The 18,434-nt window shown below is 41.9% G+C and overlaps 1 protein-coding gene across 3 annotated transcripts in view; it reads left to right on the top strand.

Moving 5' to 3' along the window:
• LOC140428296 (uncharacterized) overlaps nt 1–8,278 on the top strand; it is a 30,363-nt gene extending 22,085 nt beyond the window's left edge. For all 3 annotated transcript variants that reach the window (XM_072514611.1, XM_072514612.1, XM_072514613.1), the window contains one exon: nt 4,686–8,278. In XM_072514611.1, the coding sequence (XP_072370712.1) occupies nt 4,725–8,057 (3,333 nt within the window). In that variant the 5' untranslated portion in view covers nt 4,686–4,724 and the 3' untranslated portion in view covers nt 8,058–8,278. The remainder of the gene's footprint in view (nt 1–4,685) is intronic.
• Nucleotides 8,279–18,434: the final 10,156 nt, after the last annotated feature.

Here is an 18,434-nt window from a genome sequence, read left to right on the forward strand (position 1 = left end):
GTGTCGGCGGCCGTGCCTAGGTAGCCCTTAAAGCACGCCATCTAATGTTTGAAGATAGCAGCAGTTGTCCGCGTGGGGGCTGAGCTGAAGGCACTCCGGTTTGATACGGAGATCCATCCCTTCACTGAAGTTGTAGCAGATTAAATTGATGCGCAATCAATTACTCTCAAGACAAGGTGAGTCATAACTAATAGACTTTAATCTGCTAGAACTATTCCCCAGCAGCTTCGATACAGAAAGTGAAGGCTGCAGGGTCGGCATCTGTTCTTATACTCCGCCTCTCAGGGCGTAGCTATGTACATCAGCCAATGGTAGACTCCTGGGTCTAGCCAATGGTCATCCATCTCTCAGGTACCGCATGCATACTCATGCATAAATTCTACTTCTAAGCTACTTCTACAACTAACAGGCCTATACTTAGCTTCGGACTGGTCCACCAGGTCAGGGGAACAAATGGCCTATCGTTCGGGTTCTGAGTCTGCGGGATTCAAAAGTTGGTACGGACTGGTAGCTAGGGGCGCCTATCGCGTAGCGAGCGTTGACTTAAGACTTACTGGCTCTTGGCGGTAGCTGAACCGGTCACTGTCAAGGGTTGGTTCGTGTTGCTGAGTGACCCGCTCAAGAAGAACGATTTGAACTTGGGGGCTTAACTTTATAGTCCCCGGGGGCTTCCCGCCTTTCAGGGTGGACCCTGTACCTGGTTCCAAGTGATTGGACTTCGTTCCAATCGCTTGGTTCGATTTCTCCAATACTGGAGCGGTTCTGTGATCGATGGGCGGTCTTGAGGTGTCCGCTAACCTCTTTTGTGTTGGCTCCTGCTGGCACCGTGGAGTCTGGCTTGGCTTTGTTTATCCCAAATGTTTCGATTGTTCCCGGGGATCGCTCATCAGTATGTAGATGGCTGCTACATCATTATGCAGATGGCTGCTTGTATCGATGCTGTCTGGGCTTTTGCAGAGTTTACTACACAGTAAACCTGCACCTGCTGGTTTCTGCCTGTGTTGGCTGAATTTCCCTGCAGCCTTTGCTGTTCTCCATTTTACGTCGGGAGTTGGCCAACCCAGGTGGCTACAACAGAACATTGAGACATTTGTTACACCCGATGAGGACATGTGACAGAACTCATCCCCACTCCTTGATTGATTGTAATGGAGTTTCTTTGTAATTTATAAGAATGAGGGGGTATTAATTCAATGCCTATACTATTTATGTTCTGATTGCTAAGAACTCAGTCTGACAGGCTTTCTTGAGTTTAAACATGGAGAGTTTGTTTCTATTGTGCAAAAATCCACCCAGGTAAAGGTATAATGCTATTTTAAAAAGTAAATACTCATAAGCCAGCAACATTAAAAGTTATGCAGGAATTGCTTCTCGCTCATTTGGCTCAGATCGAGCGTAAGGTCAGGTGTAATACATGGATCTGGTATGTCTCCCTTGTGGGGACCATGAATTGGATTCAATTTGAATTGGTTTTTGGAGCAGACAAGGAGCTGGATTAGGGGTCTGCCCCTGTCCACTCTGAGCTTTGGCTTTGAACTCTGATAAAGTAATTTTTAAAAAGTTATATAGTAGGAGGTTAATTCCTGGCCAAATTTAAGATTCAATGATATGGATATTAAAGACTAAAATATCCTTACCCTGGAAGTGTTTTCCAGGTTTGACCGCAGTGTTGAACACAGTTCAATGTTAGCCTGTCTAGGAAATGAATGTCTATCTACAGAACATTTTTAGATCTGTTGATGTATCACGGTCTGGCCCTTTTGCATTGTAAACTACCTCAGATGTCTAATATGTTTCCTCTTCTTTCTTTAATTTGAGTTGTCTGTTCCACATGTGGCATGAACAGAATATATAAATGGCAGTGGGATATGTTATATCTTTGGTGCTAATGATAACTGCTGGTTAGATAACTTCTGGATTATACATTTCATTTTACACATTTTGTAAAGTAATTATTCTTTATTTATGAATTCAGAATTTTTGCGTACCTTAAAGTAAAACATGCATGTATTAGATTCCAGACCAGACACCAACAGTAGCTAGGATGCTGGACTGAAACCACAATATTTTTGTTTGTTTTGTAACATTATGTGGGAAGAATCATTCACTTCAGAAGTGATTGCAAGAAGAAGGGATTTGGTATTTTTAAAACAAAACTTTATTATGAACGCAATATAAAACTCTTTAACTTCACATCCGAAAAGAACAACTTACAATTACCCTTTAAACATTACTACTCAGTTCCCCATCATACAACAAGAAAAGAAAGTTACAGCTCTCAAACCATCTTAAAATCAGCACAGCATAGAATGATACTTGCTTTGCAGAACAGATTTGGCTCCTGTTAGGACCCCTTCTGGCTCCTGTGAGAACCCCTTCAGATTCTGGTTGAATATCTCCAAAAAGCTGGTTCACCTGGCATGTTTTGGCTTCTTCCTTGTCCTCAAACAAGATGGCTTTTCTTTAAATTATCATTACTCCTTTTATAACTATCCTGCTGGGAGAGAATTGCGGATGCAGTGTCAGACAAATCAGACTTCAACTCCTCTCCAAAGCTTTTTCAAAATCTCTGAATCCCTTAGCTCCAGCCAGCAACAACATCATCTCCCCAAGCTGAAAAACAAATGAACCCTCCATGGCTGAAAGCACATCAAGTCCACAGGGACTTTCCCCAGTCAAACCACAGGGCCTTAGCCCACATTGAAAAACACATTCCTCTGGTCAATTTCACCTTTGAGGCCCTGCAAAACAAAATTATTTTTAAAAACATGACCACTGCAGTCAACACACACTATAACCCCAGGCGTAAACCCTTAAATATTTAAAATCAAATATTCCTAAAATCTTCCATTTGTCACAGTTGTGCTGGAGCTGATATGCACAATACCATATCCACGCTAATTTATTTATTAAAATTATGTAGTAAATTGTTCTTTTATTTTAATCACTGCCAACATTTTTATTGGTCCAAAAATAGTTCAAACCGGAGCTACCTGCAGTCAGACTTGACTTTTCCCATTGAATCTCTATAAATTGAATTTTATGGGGCACCATGGTCCCCACCACAACACCCAAGCAGCCTAAAGTGTCAGGGCAGAGGAGGTGTAGTCTGCCAAGATGCCACAATTTAATGCTGGAGCAATTTCACGAGGAAGTCCCATATTGGGAAGTCCAATTGGATTGGACAGCAACTCTAATTCCAGCTGGGACAACAAAAACAACAAAATCCTGAATAGTGAGGAGACTGAATTGACATCTATGTATGGAATGGGGGGAGGAGGGCTGTCTTGGCGAGGTGGGAATGAGTGAAGGGTGGGATTAAAGCTCAGAATTTTTTTTGATGACTTCCAATCGACCAAGGAGACCCCTAGAGGAGGTGTCCACACACCCCATCGCCTGACAGCGGCCCATAAAAATGCTAGGTTTCTGGCATGGTGTAGGCATGGTATAGGCCTCCACGCGCCATTAGTAAATACGTCCAGCAGAAGGAGAAAGCCTTTAAATGGCTAGGGGCGGATGGGCCACCCAATGCCTTCTCTGCTCTCCATGAAATTTCAGACAGGTGAGGGCAAGAAGATAGGTGGTGGGAAGGCCATCATTGCTGCAAGGTATGGGCATGCGGGAACTCAGAGGGAATCCCATCCCTTCAACTTAATGCTACCCGCTGGATTTCACTTTCAAATCCGTAGGCAGGGGATCAGGAAATGCTGCCCTGTGGCCTAAATGTTATGCTCCTCCCCCCCCCCCCCCCCCCCCCGCCCCCCACCCCCCACCAGCGGGTTTTTAAGCAGCAGTTAGCGTGAAATTGAAGAGATGGGATTCCCTGACATTTGCCCTGACCATACAGCAATTTTATGCTGTGGTCGGAAAGACAACAGACAGGAAGCCCAGCTTTCCCCAATTGAGGCCTAAGAAGGGTTGTTTCCGTCCCAGTCTCAATTTTGAGGAACTGTGAAAATAACAGTACAGGGTTTGATCAAGTAAGTGCAAGTTAAAATGGTGAATTCAATGTCAACTTAGATACAGAAAGAGAAAAAAGTGCAGGAGAGGTTAAAAGGAAGACAAAAAGTAAGAAAGAAGAAATTAAATGTAACACTTTATTTCAAACATCAATAACAGTAAAAATCTGAAGGAATGAGGCTCCATACATGTAATAATTAATTTTCTGTGCCAGACAGATCGATTGACAGTAACTAACAATTTAATAAACAGGTACTTAGACTTGAGAGCATAAGAAATACCAGCTGGAGTAGGCCTTTTGGCCCTTCAACCCTACTCCACCATTCAACAAGGTTATGAATTATCGTCACCCTTAACTTCATCTCCGTGTGGTGAGTTTACTGTACATACACTGTGCAAGCACAGAAACTTCACATTACTCAATGCACTTGAATGAGGAGCCAGACACCAAGGTGACATTTTGCTAAGCGATTGGCAGAGACATGCATTCTGACAACTTGAATTTCAGAATTTAATCTGCCCCCTGTCTTCACCTGAAGTTTCTGTGGCATTTGCGCTATTAGCCTCACGGCTTTTTGACAGCAATTTTTGGACCACGATGTTTTATTCGAAGCCCATAGACTTTCATCTCACCTATATTGTCATTTCCATTTTAGAGTTATAGCAAGTGCTTTCAAATTGCTACTGTAAATGGGAACTGTTGTTTTGTACATTGCTATTTTCAGAAAGTTAGAAACCTATGATTGCTGCAAAGTTGACCAAGCATGGAGGAAAACAAATCCTTGGATGGCAATGATTTTAATATGGTCATGAACGATGGAAGAGGCAATGAATATAATGAGGCATGGCAACATTTTTCAGTATGTCTAAATCTCGGGCATATTCCAGTGAATAACGTTAATTCAACAATCAACGGTAGGACAATAAATATCTTTGGAGATCAGTCAATTACCATACAGGATGAACATGGAATGATCAGAAATATTTTTCATGGATTTTGTAACAAATTTGATTTTCCACTAAATGCTGATCTAGATTCTCTGAAGCTCATTATTTCTAGTAGCAACAGCATTACTATCAACATTAATCAAAAAGTAAGTGCCATCAAGACAGAAAAGTTAAATATTCCCATAATAGCCAACATTTTGCTAAAACCCACTCACAATCCAAAACAAAATATTTCATGCAATCCAGAAGAACAAAATGCCAATTCCAATAAACACAATACGTCAATAAAAACTACGGAAGAAGTATGTCTACATATGCCACCTGTCACTAAAGATCAAACAACACCCCTGAGTTCACTTACAGACAGGGACCAGAAACCCCAAAAGACAGACAGAATAGTCTTTGAAAAACAGTCACTGTCTGATAACGTGGATACTAAAAATCTATTGACAGCTGACGACCAAAAAGACAAAAAGGAATTAACAATACTGCTACCACTTGAAACATTAAATAGATACCAACCTCCACATCCTGTGACAGATCAGGAATTACAACCACAACCTCGTGAGAGTGAATATCTGCCAGCACCTCTCAAGATAGCTGAAAAATACTTACCACCATCTTCCAATGTGGCTCCTGAACATCTCCCAACAGCTCCTAGAGTGTCTGATAAAAATCTCCCACCATCTTTTGAGGTAAATGATGACCCGTCAACCCCTTCCAAAGAGCATGAAAGCCTGATTCCTGTTTTGGAGACAGGGCCTATGCTCACTAAGGAAGAAATAATCACTTCAAGCCCTAAAGTACCAATTCGAGATTTCAATGATTTCCAAGAGAAAGCTATGGGAATGCTACTGAGGGACTCAAAATCATTACCTGAGACTGACGCAATGTCTAAAAAACCTACCAACAAGAGCTTGGAAACCTCTGAAAAGTGTGAGATAGAAAGAAATATCCAGACATCCACCACTGATTTAGGCAGACAGCATCGATCAAGTAAATCAAGACAGAAGAGAGAGGCTAAACTTGACAAACAAACACAAACCAAAGATTCCTACCATTGCAGTCAATATATTTCAAAGTTCCTTCCAATGGAAGGACAACATCTAAAAAGGCAATCCACAGTCAAACAAGACATTACATTATCAAGTGGTCAGACAGAGAAAGATCTTTTGGAAAGCCACCCTGAAAACAAGCAACATAAACCAAAGGTTCATCTCCGAGATGGACAGGTATATGCAGAAAATTCTTCTGAAACTGGTCAAGATCTTCTTGAAACTCATTCCCAAATAGAGCAAAGTATTGGAAGCACCCATGGCCAAAACCAATATAATTCCTTGGCTATCCAACCTGATAAGATGCAAGATAAACATAAAATGTATCTCCATGGCGGACAACCAACCTCAGAAATCTCTTCTGAAAATGGGCAAGATCTTCTCAAAATGCAATCCAAAATTAAACAAAGAAGACATTTTCACAGCCAAAACCAACAGGATTTAAATATTGAATCTAAAAAGCAGCAACATATCACAAAAAACTTTCCTTGCAGAGAACTATGCTTGAAAATATCTTCCCAAAACAGCCCAGTTCTTGATAGGGAAGTAATCACTACTTCAATCCCAGCTCAATATCATCAGGATTCTTCTCAAAAGCAAGGCAAAGAAATTGCACTCATGCCTCCAAATACTGCGCCCAAAAACGATTCAGTGTGCAATAAATCAAACCCCAAGACAATGAAGCAGCCTCAAAGGTCTGAGGTAAATAATGTCCAAACGCCCAGCAGTGAGTCAGAAAAAACAAACCAATCATTCAAATCAAAAAACAGGAAAAGGGCAATGCACAAAGAACAAGCTAAATATTGTCACCAAGACGTATTAATTTTCTCTGCAAGAGATTCCCAATACATTCATGAAATCCAAAATTCAGCCAAACAAGACACTGAAGTAATTCAGTTGCAAACGAGTCAGGATTCTGTGGAAAATTACAAAGACGCAAAACATGTATTGAAACATTATCCCCAATGCAGGCATGGTTCCATGGAATCTTCTTCTCAAGAAGAAAAAGATTTCCCAGCAATGCAAAATCAAGTCGCACAAGACAGCAGAAATATGAGCAACCAAGATCGCCTGGATCCCGTCCACCCTGAAAACACAGGGAGTATCTCAGAAGTCTATTGTCAAAGTGAGGTAATACTCATGGGCACATCCTCTGAAAGGAATCTTCATTTCCCGAAGGCGGAAATGATATCCCTTACCCCCCAAACACCCACACAACATTCCATTGTTTTCCTAAAGAATGAGAAGGAAACTTCATGGAGATCAACAAAATGTAAACTTGAGAGAGATATAATGCCTCCTGCTGAGGTCTCCCAAAATTCCAAGCAAGAGGTACGAAACAGTCAGACATACATCGCAATAGGTAAAATACGTCAACCATCGCAATCAGTGGAAAAGAAAAAGGTGATGCAAGACAGACAAGAAACTACACAAAACAAAACGTCACATCATAACGGCCAAGATACATTCTCCCCAACAATTACGGTCAATAATTTAGTAACCCCGTTTCCAGCTAAAATAACAGCTCAACGTGAAGACATACATGATTGTCCCAAATGCCTTAATGCTGACAAGCAAAATTCCCCAAAATTGGAGCCCCGAGGTAGACAAGTTCGCCTGGAAACTAACCCCCAAATTCAGCTTGATTGTGCTGAAATCGAAATACAAGTTGCACAAGAGGTCAGAATATCCCATATCCAAACCGAGCAGGATAGCCACTCAATGAACAAAACGACGACCTCAAGACCAGTTCCTCAAAACAGAGAAGCTCATCACGAAATGTCCTCCCGAAAAGGGAACTCTCTCTCAGGAAACCAATTTCAACGTCCGCAAGATGACTCCGACATTCAGTCCCTTGCGAAGCAGCGCCTGCAAATCCAATGCAAATGTAGGCACACTCATTCGATGTTCGTCACTCAAAGCGACCAACATCCCTTCGAAACATTTCTTGACGAGGAAGATCACATGAGAAAGGTTCACTTTCATCACAGCCGGCAACTGCTCGAGAAAGTTGAGAAAGCCACAAAGGAATGCAAATGTGGTCGCAAACAAATGCTTCGTACTTGCTCTCGCTGCAAGAGGACGATTAGGTAATCCTGATATGCTGCTGATGGTCCTGGTGGACCCAAACACAAAAGGTTTTCTATCAGATGAAAAGCTGGATCCTGAATTTCAACTGTCTTCTAAAGATACATTCCTGGAACTTCTGGAGCAGTGAGCTAAGACAGCAAAGTTGAGACAACTTTACTTTCATTTAGAACTGAAAGGACTGCCACCGTTTATGTAGTTGTTAAATAAAACTCAGTCTCAATATTTGTTCCAGTTCTTCAACTTTATTTCTCATGTCTGACTTTATCTAGAGTTGGGCATCGCAACTAACATGACAGCTTTCAAAACAATTCAAACATTAATGTCATGGTTTTGACATGATGAGAGGCTATGATAAAATAATAAACAAACAAAAGTCCCTGGTTGCCCAATCCAAATGGAGCTCCGATTGGGTAGCAAGTAGGAACAATGTCAACATTTGACCATTTGTACCAGTGAGATCTGAGCCATTTTCATGGAACTTGGATGCATATATATGCCAGTGAGCTGTAATCAGCATTGGCTCAACACGGGAAATCTGAAGCGCTGCATGGTGTAAAGTTAAGGATTGCAGCTGTCTGAGTGAGCAGCAGGGTTTTTTTTCACAAATATATTTTATTCATACAATTTCTAAATGTACATTACAAAACATTCCAACTTGAACATTTCAGAAGGTGCATTTAAAATTTGTCTTTGTATAGCATGTTTTACTCTGAGGTGCCTCAATACAATTGTATCACTCTCAATATTCACAATATTCATTCCATGTCAGATTTGAGTAAAAGGTTTCGAATTGATAATGATAGAAAATGCAATAGAATTCAACTTGATTCCATACAGCATGTTCCATTCTGAGGTGCCTCAATACAATTTCAATAGTATTGATATTTACAATACCAGGCAGACAACCAAGGTGTCCTACACAGTTTCTAGCCTCTAAGTATACCATGGCTGAGAGGCCTTATTAGAACATAAGAACTAGGAGCAGGAGTAGGCCATCTGGCCCCTCGAGCCTGCTCCACCATTCAATGAGATCATGGCTGATCTTTTGTGGACTCAGCTCCACTTTCCGGCCCGAACACCATAACCCTTAATCCCTTTATTCTTCAAAAAACTATCTATCTGTATCTTAAAAACATTTAATGAAGGAGCCTCTACTGCTTTACTGGGCAAGGAATTCCATAGATTCACAACCCTTTGGGTGAAGAAGTTCCTCCTAAACTCAGTCCTAAATCTACTTCCCCTTATTTTGAGGCTATGCCCCCTAGTTCTGCTTTCACCCGCCAGTGGAAACAACCTGCCCGCATCTATCCTATCTATTCCCTTCATAATCTTATATGTTTCTATAAGATCCCCCCTCATCCTTCGAAATTCCAACGAGTACAGTCCCAGTCTACTCAACCTCTCCTCGTAATCCAACCCCTTCAGCTCTGAGATTAACCTAGTGAATCTCCTCTGCACACCCTCCAGTGCCAGTACGTCCATTCTCAAGTAAGGAGACCAAAACTGAACACAATACTCCAGGTGTGGCCTCACTAACACCTTATACAATTGCAGCAGAACCTCCCTAGTCTTAAACTCCATCCCTCTAGCAATGAAGGACAACATTCCATTTGCCTTCTTAATCACCTGTTGCACCTATAAACCAACTTTTTGCGACTCATGCACTAGCACACCCAGGTCTCTCTGCACAGCAGCATGTTTTAATATTTTATCATTTAAATAATAATCCCTTTTGCTGTTATTCCTACCAAAATGGATAACCTCACATTTGTCAACATTGTATTCCATCTGCCAGACCCTAGCCCATTCACTTAGCCTATCCAAATCCCTCTGCAGACTTCCAGTATCCTCTGCACTTGTTGCTTTACCACTTATCTTAGTGTCGTCTGCAAACTTGGACACATTGCCCTTGGTCCCCAACTCCAAATCATCTATGTAAATTGTGAACAGTTGTGGGCCCAACACTGATCCCTGAGGGACACCACTAGCTACTGATTGCCAACCAGAGACACACCCATTAATCCCCACTCTTTGCTTTCTATTAATTAACCAATCCTCTATCCATGCTACTATTTTCCCCTTAATGCCATGCATCTTTATCTTATGCAACAACCTTTTGTGTGGCACCTTGTCAAAGGCTTTCTGGAAATCCAGATATACCACATCCATTGACTCCCCGTTATCTACCGCACTGTTAATGTCCTCAAAGAATTCCACTAAATTAGTTAGGCATGACCTGCCCTTTATGAACCCATGCTGTGTCTGCCCAATGGGACAATTTCCATCCAGATGCCTCGCTATTTCTTCCTTGATGATAGACTCCAGCATCTTCCTTACCACCGAAGTTAAGCTCACTGGCCTATAATTACCCGCTTTCTGTCTCCCTCCTTTTTTAAACAGTGGTGTCACGTTTGCTAATTTCCAACCACCCCAGAGTCTAGTGAAGTTTGGTAAATTATCACTAGTGCATTTGCAATTTCCCTAGCCATCTCTTTTAGCACTCTGGGATGCATTCCATCATGTACAGGAGACTTGTCTACCTTTAGCCCCATTAGCTTGCCCATCACTACCTCCTTGGTGATAACAATCCTCTCAAGGTCCTCACCTGTCATAGCCTCATTTCCATCAGTCACTGGCATGTTATTTGTGTCTTCCACTGTGAAGACCGACCCAAAAAACCAGTTCAGTTCCTCAGCCATTTCCTCATCTCCCATTATTAAATCTCTCTTCTCATCCTCTAAAGGACCAATATTTATCTTATAATCTATCTTACTCTTCTTTATAGCTTTTTTAGCAGCTTTCTGTTGCTCCCTAAAGATTTCCCTGTCCTCTAGTCTCCCACTGATCTTTGCTACTTTGTATGTTTTTTCCTTCAATTTGATACTCTCTCTTATTTCCTTAGATATCCACGGTCAATTTTCTCTCTTTTTACCGTCCTTCCTTTTTGTTGGTATAAACCTTTGCTGAGCACTGTGAAAAATCACTTGGAAGGTTCTCCACTGTTCCTCAACTGTTTCACTATAAAGTCTTTGCTCCCAGTCTACCTTAGCTAGTTCTTCTCTCATCCCATTGTAATCTCCTTTGTTTAAGCACAAAAAACTAGAGCTTGATTTTACCTTCTCACCCTCCATCTGTATTTTAAATTCCACCATATTGTGATCGCTCCTTCCGAGAGGATCCCTAACTATGAGATCATGAATCAATCCTGTCTCATTACACAGGACCAGATCTAGGACCGCTTGTTCCCTCGTAGGTTCCATTACATACTGTTCTAGGAAACTATCGCAGATACATTCTATAAACTCCTCCTCAAGGCTGCCTTTACCGACCTGGTTAAACCAATCAACATGTAGATTAAAATCCCCCATGATAACTGCTGTACCATTTCTACATGCATCTGTTATTTCTTTGTTTATTGCCTGCCCCACCATAATGTTACTATTTGGTGGCCTATAGATTACTCCTATCAGTGACTTTTTTGCCTTACTATTCCTGATTTCCACCCAAATGGATTCAACCTTATCCTCCATAGCACCGATGTCATCCTTTACTGTGGCTGGATGTCATCCTTAAATAACAGAGCTACACCACCTCCCTTACCATCCACTCTGTCCTTCCGAAAAGTTTGATACCCTTGGATATTTAACTCCCAGTCGTGACCATCCTTTAACCATGTTTCAGTAATGGCCACTAAATCATAGTCATTCACGATGATTTGCGCCATCAACTCATTTACCTTATTCCGAATACTACGAGCATTCAGGTAACGTACACTTTTTTTACCTCTGTTCTGAATCTTAACACCTCGATCAGTAACCTCTCCTAAGTTATATTTCCTCTCAACCTTTCTGCTAATTTTCCTTGTCGTTGAACCCATATCTTCATGTAATGACATGACGCGTCGCTTACTATTAATGTTTTCACTTCCCATTTTATTTCTTTTAGTATTCCTGGTCCTATTCACTGAGCTCCCTCAGTCACTGTACCTTGTACTGTCGCCCTTTTTGATTTTTGACTATAGCTTCTATGCCTTACATTTTCCCCCTTACTGCCTTTTATTTCTGTCCCTGTTTTACTACCTTCCAACTTCCTGCATCGGTTCCCATCCCCCTGCCACATTAGTTTAAACTCTCCCCAACAGCTCTAGCAAACCCCCCCCCCCAGGACATCGGTTCCAGTCCTGCCCAGGTACAGACCGTCCGGTTTGTACTGGTCCCACCTCCCCCAGAACTGGTTCCAATGTCCCAGGAATTTGAATCCCTCCCTCTTGCACCATCTCTCGAGCCACGCATTCATCCTCTCTATACTGACATTCCTACTCTGACTAGCTCGTGGCACTGGTAGCAATCCTGAGATTACTACCTTTGAGGTCCTACTTTTTAGTTTAACTCGTAGCTCCCTAAATTCAGCTTGTAGGACCTCATCCCATTTTTTACCTATATCGTTGGTGCCTGTGTGCACCATGACAGCTGGCTGTTCACCCTCCCCCCCCAGAATGTCCTGCAGCCGCTCCGAGACATCCTTGACCCTTGCACCAGGGAGGCAACATACCATCCTGGAGTCTCTATTGCGTCCGCAGAACCGCCTGTCTATTCCCCTTACAATTGCGTCCGCAGAACCGCCTGTCTATTCCCCTTACAATTGAGTCCCCTATCACTATAGCCCTGCCATTCTTCCTGCCCAGCTGCGCAGCAGAGCCAGCCATGGTGCCATGAACCTGGCTGCTGCTGCCTTCCCCTGGTGAGCCATCTCCCTCAACAGTATCCAAAGCGGTATATCTGTTTTGCAGGGAGATGACCGCAGAGGACACCTGCACTGCCTTCCTACTCTTGCTCTGTCTTTTGGTCACCCATTTTCTATCTCACACCGCAGGTGAAGGTACCTTTCACCTGCGGTGTGACCAACTCGCTAAACGTGCTATCCACGACGTCCTCAGCATCGCGGATGCTCCAAAGTGAGTCCATCCGCAGCTCCAGAGCCGTCAAGTGGTCTAACAGGAGCTGCAACTGGACACACTTCTTGCACGTGAAGGAGCCAGGGACACTGGACGTGTCCCTGAGCTCCCACATCGCACACGAGAAGCATGACACGGGTCTGAGATCTCCTGCCATGTCTTAAACCTTCGGTTAACTTCAACAATTACAATTTACCCCCCAAAATTTAAATAAATAAATAAACAACGAAGAACAAAATAAATAAATATACCAATGAAAACAGAAAAACAGAAACACTACTTACCAGTCACTTACCAGGGATAAAAAGCACCTCCTCCCAACCCAGCTTCGAATTCCCACCTAGATTCAAATTCCCAAACTCACTCTTAGCTGTGTCTCACTCCTGGCTCTGTCTTCTCTGGCTCACTGGGAGAACTCACCTTTCAGCAACCTTTCTTTTTAATCTTTATTATTGTCACAAGTAGGCTTACATTAACACTGTAATGAAGTTACTGTGAAAAGCCCCTAGTCGCCACATTGTGGCGCCTGTTGGGGTACACTGAGGGAGAATTCAAACACTGAGGGAGAATTCAGAATATCCAATTCACCTAACAAGCACGTCGTTCGGGACTTGTGGAAGGAAACCGGAGCACCCGGAGTAAACCCACGCACACACGGAGAGAATGTGCTGACTCCGCACAGACAGTGATGCAAGTGGGAATCGAACCTGGGACCCTGCCGCTGTGAAGCAACAGTACTAACTACTGTGCTATCGTGCCACACATCAGCAGCAGGTAGGGGACAGTGCTCAGCTCACTCATTTAATTCTCAGTTAGCTTTACTACATGCTTCATGATGCTTAGCGTTGCAATTTTCAAGAATATCTGTCACAAACGAATGTGGTACATGTAACGAAAAGCCCAGGGAAAAGAAGACAACAGGTGAAATCTTGCCCGCTTTAAAAATAATCACTTGTCGGGACCTTTTCCAGGCTCTGACTCCAAACCTACCAACAGTATACCCTCAGGAGTCTGCTTTCTAACTGGCCACTTCTGCATCCACCTTCCAATTAAGAACAGTAGTTTCCTGAAGCTGCAGGTGAAATCACAGGGCCCACAGTCTTGGAAGGATACAGCCTTACCAGCAGAAGTGGGCTTAGCTTCTGTTGGAGAGGGGCTGTGATGAGGACTTCCATCTTGAGGTGTTCTTTGAAGATGTTTCCATTTTGTTTTAATAATCTGGGTCCACTGCGACCAGATCATCACAGTGGAAAGAAACCCCTTCCACTTCTTGCTCTGCAGCTGGACCTTTAATCTGCTGATTGCTGTGGCTCTGGTGGGGGTTAAGTAGAGGCTTCAGAGGCCCTGCCCTTCAGCTCCGGGCAAGCCATTTCCTGGCAACATCTGGGTTTTGACCTCAGTAGGGGAGCCAGCGGCACTCCAATCAGCCAGAACATGTTAAAATCAGGTGCCCACTGTTGCCAAGCGAGTAGCGCTTGCTGCTTCCATCTCGCTGCCAGTAAGATCAGACGGAGACAAAAACGTATCAGCCACCAATCGAATCCCCTCACCCCATCTTACCTTCAGCATGGTCCCACTGCCAATGTGGGATTAGGAAGAGTCTGCCCAATGTCATACTTCAGTCGGTTTGACCGTTGAAATGTGCATTCATTTATAATTATTCTTCTCAAATTTCAACCTAATTTCCTTTTAATTGTTAGTACAATTGGCAGTACAGAATCACTGAATCATAGAATGGTACAGCACAGGAAGTGGCTATTTGGCTCATTGTCCCTGTGCTGGCTCTTTGGTACAGTTATAAAACTAATCCCAACCCTTCCTCTATCCCCATAACCCTGCAAATTATTTTCCCTCCCAGTTTTGATCTATCTCCTTTTTTAAATGTTGCAATTGAATACGCTTCAAACATTCCTTCAGGAAGTGCATTCTGGATCAGGGCAATTGTTTTTGCAAAAAAAAGTTGTCATGTTGCCTTTGGTTCTTTTATGAATTATCTTCAATCTGAGTCCTGGTGAAAGTTCACAGACCAAAACGTTAACTCTGTTTTCCTCTCACCAAATACTGCCAGACCTGTTGAGTATTTGCAGAGTTTCGGGGGTTTAGTTTCAGATCTCCAACATCTCCAGTGTTCTACTTATCAATCTGTGTCAATTGGTTATCAACTCTTCTGGCACCGGAAACTATTTCTGCTGATTTATTCCATTCAACTGTTCAGGATTTTGAACACTTCAAATCTCCTCTTAACCTTTTCTACTCCCAGCTTCTCCAGCTGCTCCACATAACTGAAGTCCCTTATCCCTGTTGGATAACCAAGCATAGCTAGAGGTCATCATTGTCAGGTAATCATCAAGAAACCCAATAGGGAAATCAAATAAACTTATTTTGTTTCATTCTTTCATGGGATGCGGGCGTCACTGGCTAAGCCACCATTTATTTCCCATCCCTAATTGCCCTTGAAAAGCTGGAGGTGAGCCTTGAACGGCTACAGGCCATGTGGTGCACGAACACCCACAGTGATATTAGAAAGTTCCAGGTTTTTGACCCAGCACCAATGAGAAAACAGCAACAGTTCCAAGTCAGGCTGGTGCGTGGCCCGGAAGAGAACTTGCAGATTACACCAAATTGGTTTTAGTAGTCAACTATAGTTAATCAAAAAGATTCAAAGTCTATAGCCAGATATCTGGCAGATGAAGTAGAAAATAATGAGATGGATAAAAATGAAACAATTAGCTTGAATTATTTACGGAGTTAGTTGTTGTTCCCTTCTGCTTGGACAGTGGGGGAAGCAAGTAAATTGTTAAGATGTACCATTAGGGATGTGGCACAAGTCCAAAGAGATCATCTTGAAACTGCTTCTGGTCGGGTGATGCATCTGGAGTACAATGTGCACTTTTGAGTATAGAGGAGTGCCACAAGCTGATTCCTGAATTTAAGAAGGCTGTGTTTTTGGACAGATAATCTAACCTTGAGATATAACGGTCTGAGGAAGAGCAGAATGTGGGTGGACATAATAGTGGTCCTCAAAATGTTCACAGATATGAATAATTGGATACACAAAAGTTATTCTGTCCGACATATGATTTGAGAACTGGGCAACATAATTTAAAACTGATGGTGTCAAAAAGATTTATGAAATTTAGACAACACCTTCTTCATATAGTTTGATGGAATTCTTGAAATAGATCAATAGTGGTGGAAGAGAAATTCATCGAAGGTGCTAGAAAAAAAACTGGTGAATACCTGTTAATTATTACCAGTTGAAAAGTATATAAAACTAATAGTTCCATAATTAAAGTAAGGATTCTAATGGGTGCTTTGGAAAAGGTGGTCTGGCTGGATCAATGGCATTTTCCTGCCCAAAATACTACTGCTATCCTATTGTGCTAAGCTATGCACTGCAAGAATTGCAAAACATGGTTTAAACAGTAATTATTTGGAAGGCAGTTTGAAATGATGATGACAATTCATTTAGAACATCCAGCAGCTATGTTACTACCTGACATTATTGATGCCTTTTGTATTTTCAATGTACGAAAACTGTTATATTGTTGAGATACAGCACACACACACATATAATATATGTATATATGTAGAATGAGGATTTTGTTTAGTTCATATGGTTCACATTTTTGCTTTCAATTGGCTTGTGGATATGTGCTATACCAGATAATAATGGAATGGTTAAAATATTTGTTCCTTGGATGTGTTGTGAGCCAGGGTACAATTTATCTGCATGTGCTGTTTACCTTCTTCTGGAAGTGCAGGATGTATGTTGTAAGCCTGCTGACTTATTTTTGTCACCACATTGTGAATGAGATTTCCAAGAAAAATTTGAGACAGGAAGTGAAATAATCGACCAGGGTGATAAATAAAATGCATCCATTTTGAAGGAAATATTTCATTGCTCGGGATCCTCACAGTAAAATTTATCAAGCCATAATGAATCAATAAGGAAAATGTGTATGAAAGATGGTCTATAAAGGCTGTGAACTTTACTGAATAACTTCTAGAGAGTTGAGTTTGAAGTGATGGATGAAGGTTATTTCTACGAGGGAAAATTAGGTAATATAGTTCATTTCTCTGTATCCCTACTGCTCAAAAACTTCTTGTGTCTGATTTGCTTGAACAAAATAAACACAGTTTATTTGCTTTGAGATTTAAACTGCGTTAAAACTTGCAGCACGAATCAGCAAGAATTGACCCACGATGGAACCATGGGGCAAACATTTACAACAGGGGTGGGGCATAAAATGTGGCAAGCTGTTCAAAAGTCCATTGACTTCAGAGGCACTGTAAAATTCACCGGCATAAAATTCTGCCCCTGGAATCCAGACCTCTTTTGCTCTTTACAGAAGAATAAGAGAAATCTTTGACAGGGATAGTATCGTCATAGTTAACAGCAAACCAGGAGATGTGTCAAAAGTAATGACTCATATTTAAATATTCATATCATATATCTGCATGTGCCTGTAATGTTTAAATATGCCAAAATTCTTGTCAAACTGTGCACAGTCATTTATTGTCAATTTATTTCCAATAATCTATGTTATTGTCAAAAATGTTTATTCCTCAATATTACAACTAGCTCTATAATGTATACAATTTAATATAAAACAAAGCATACTATGTGATTCTTGCACAAAGCCCTGTTATGGTTTCAGTTAGAATATGGAGCCCAATTTTAGGCTCCTTAAATTGTGGATGTCTATTGAGGATTTGGAAAGGGTACCGTGGAGGCCCATACGATTAATTCCCAATTCAATAAAACTAAGTTTAATAGTGATCTCGATATAATCCACCAGCTTTACTCAGCCAGCTATTAGAGAATGAGGTGATTTGATTGAGGTTTATAAGATAATAAAAGGGATAGACTGTATGTATCCAGACCCATTATTTCAATTCAATAGGTGGGGTGAGGACCAGTGTTCCTCCATAACAATTGTGTAAAGATAGAGCTATGTTAGACGTTAAGCAGTTTTTTTCACAGTTAAGGTTGATTCACTGCATTCCTTCAAGGAGAAACTGGACAAGTTCTTGGCTGGGATGGAGGTCATCCTGGGTGAGAGATAAGTGTCCCATAACATACATCAGAGAAAATGGGGGGTCACCTATGGTTGGGAAAAGAGATAGGTTGAACCAGAAATTTGGGTATTATGCCATTAGGTGCGTGTCTGTCACCGGCCCGCCTGCCCACAACCCAGCCATAATTTTACAAGCATCAGGAAGGTATTGGGTGGTTCACCCACCCATGGCCCAGTAGGGACCCATGACCCCAATTAAGGGCCCTATCCAGCAGCTGTTTCAATTCAATGGCCAGTGGGAGAGACCCCTATCTAATCCTATGGGCTGGTGATCAGTACAAAAGGGAGCTTGGGGGGCAACTTCCTGGGCTCCATGTGCCAATGGAAACCTTGCCCATAGTTGTG

This window comes from Scyliorhinus torazame, chromosome 8 (assembly GCF_047496885.1).
Source record: "Scyliorhinus torazame isolate Kashiwa2021f chromosome 8, sScyTor2.1, whole genome shotgun sequence".
Classification (NCBI taxonomy): Eukaryota; Metazoa; Chordata; class Chondrichthyes; order Carcharhiniformes; family Scyliorhinidae; genus Scyliorhinus; species Scyliorhinus torazame.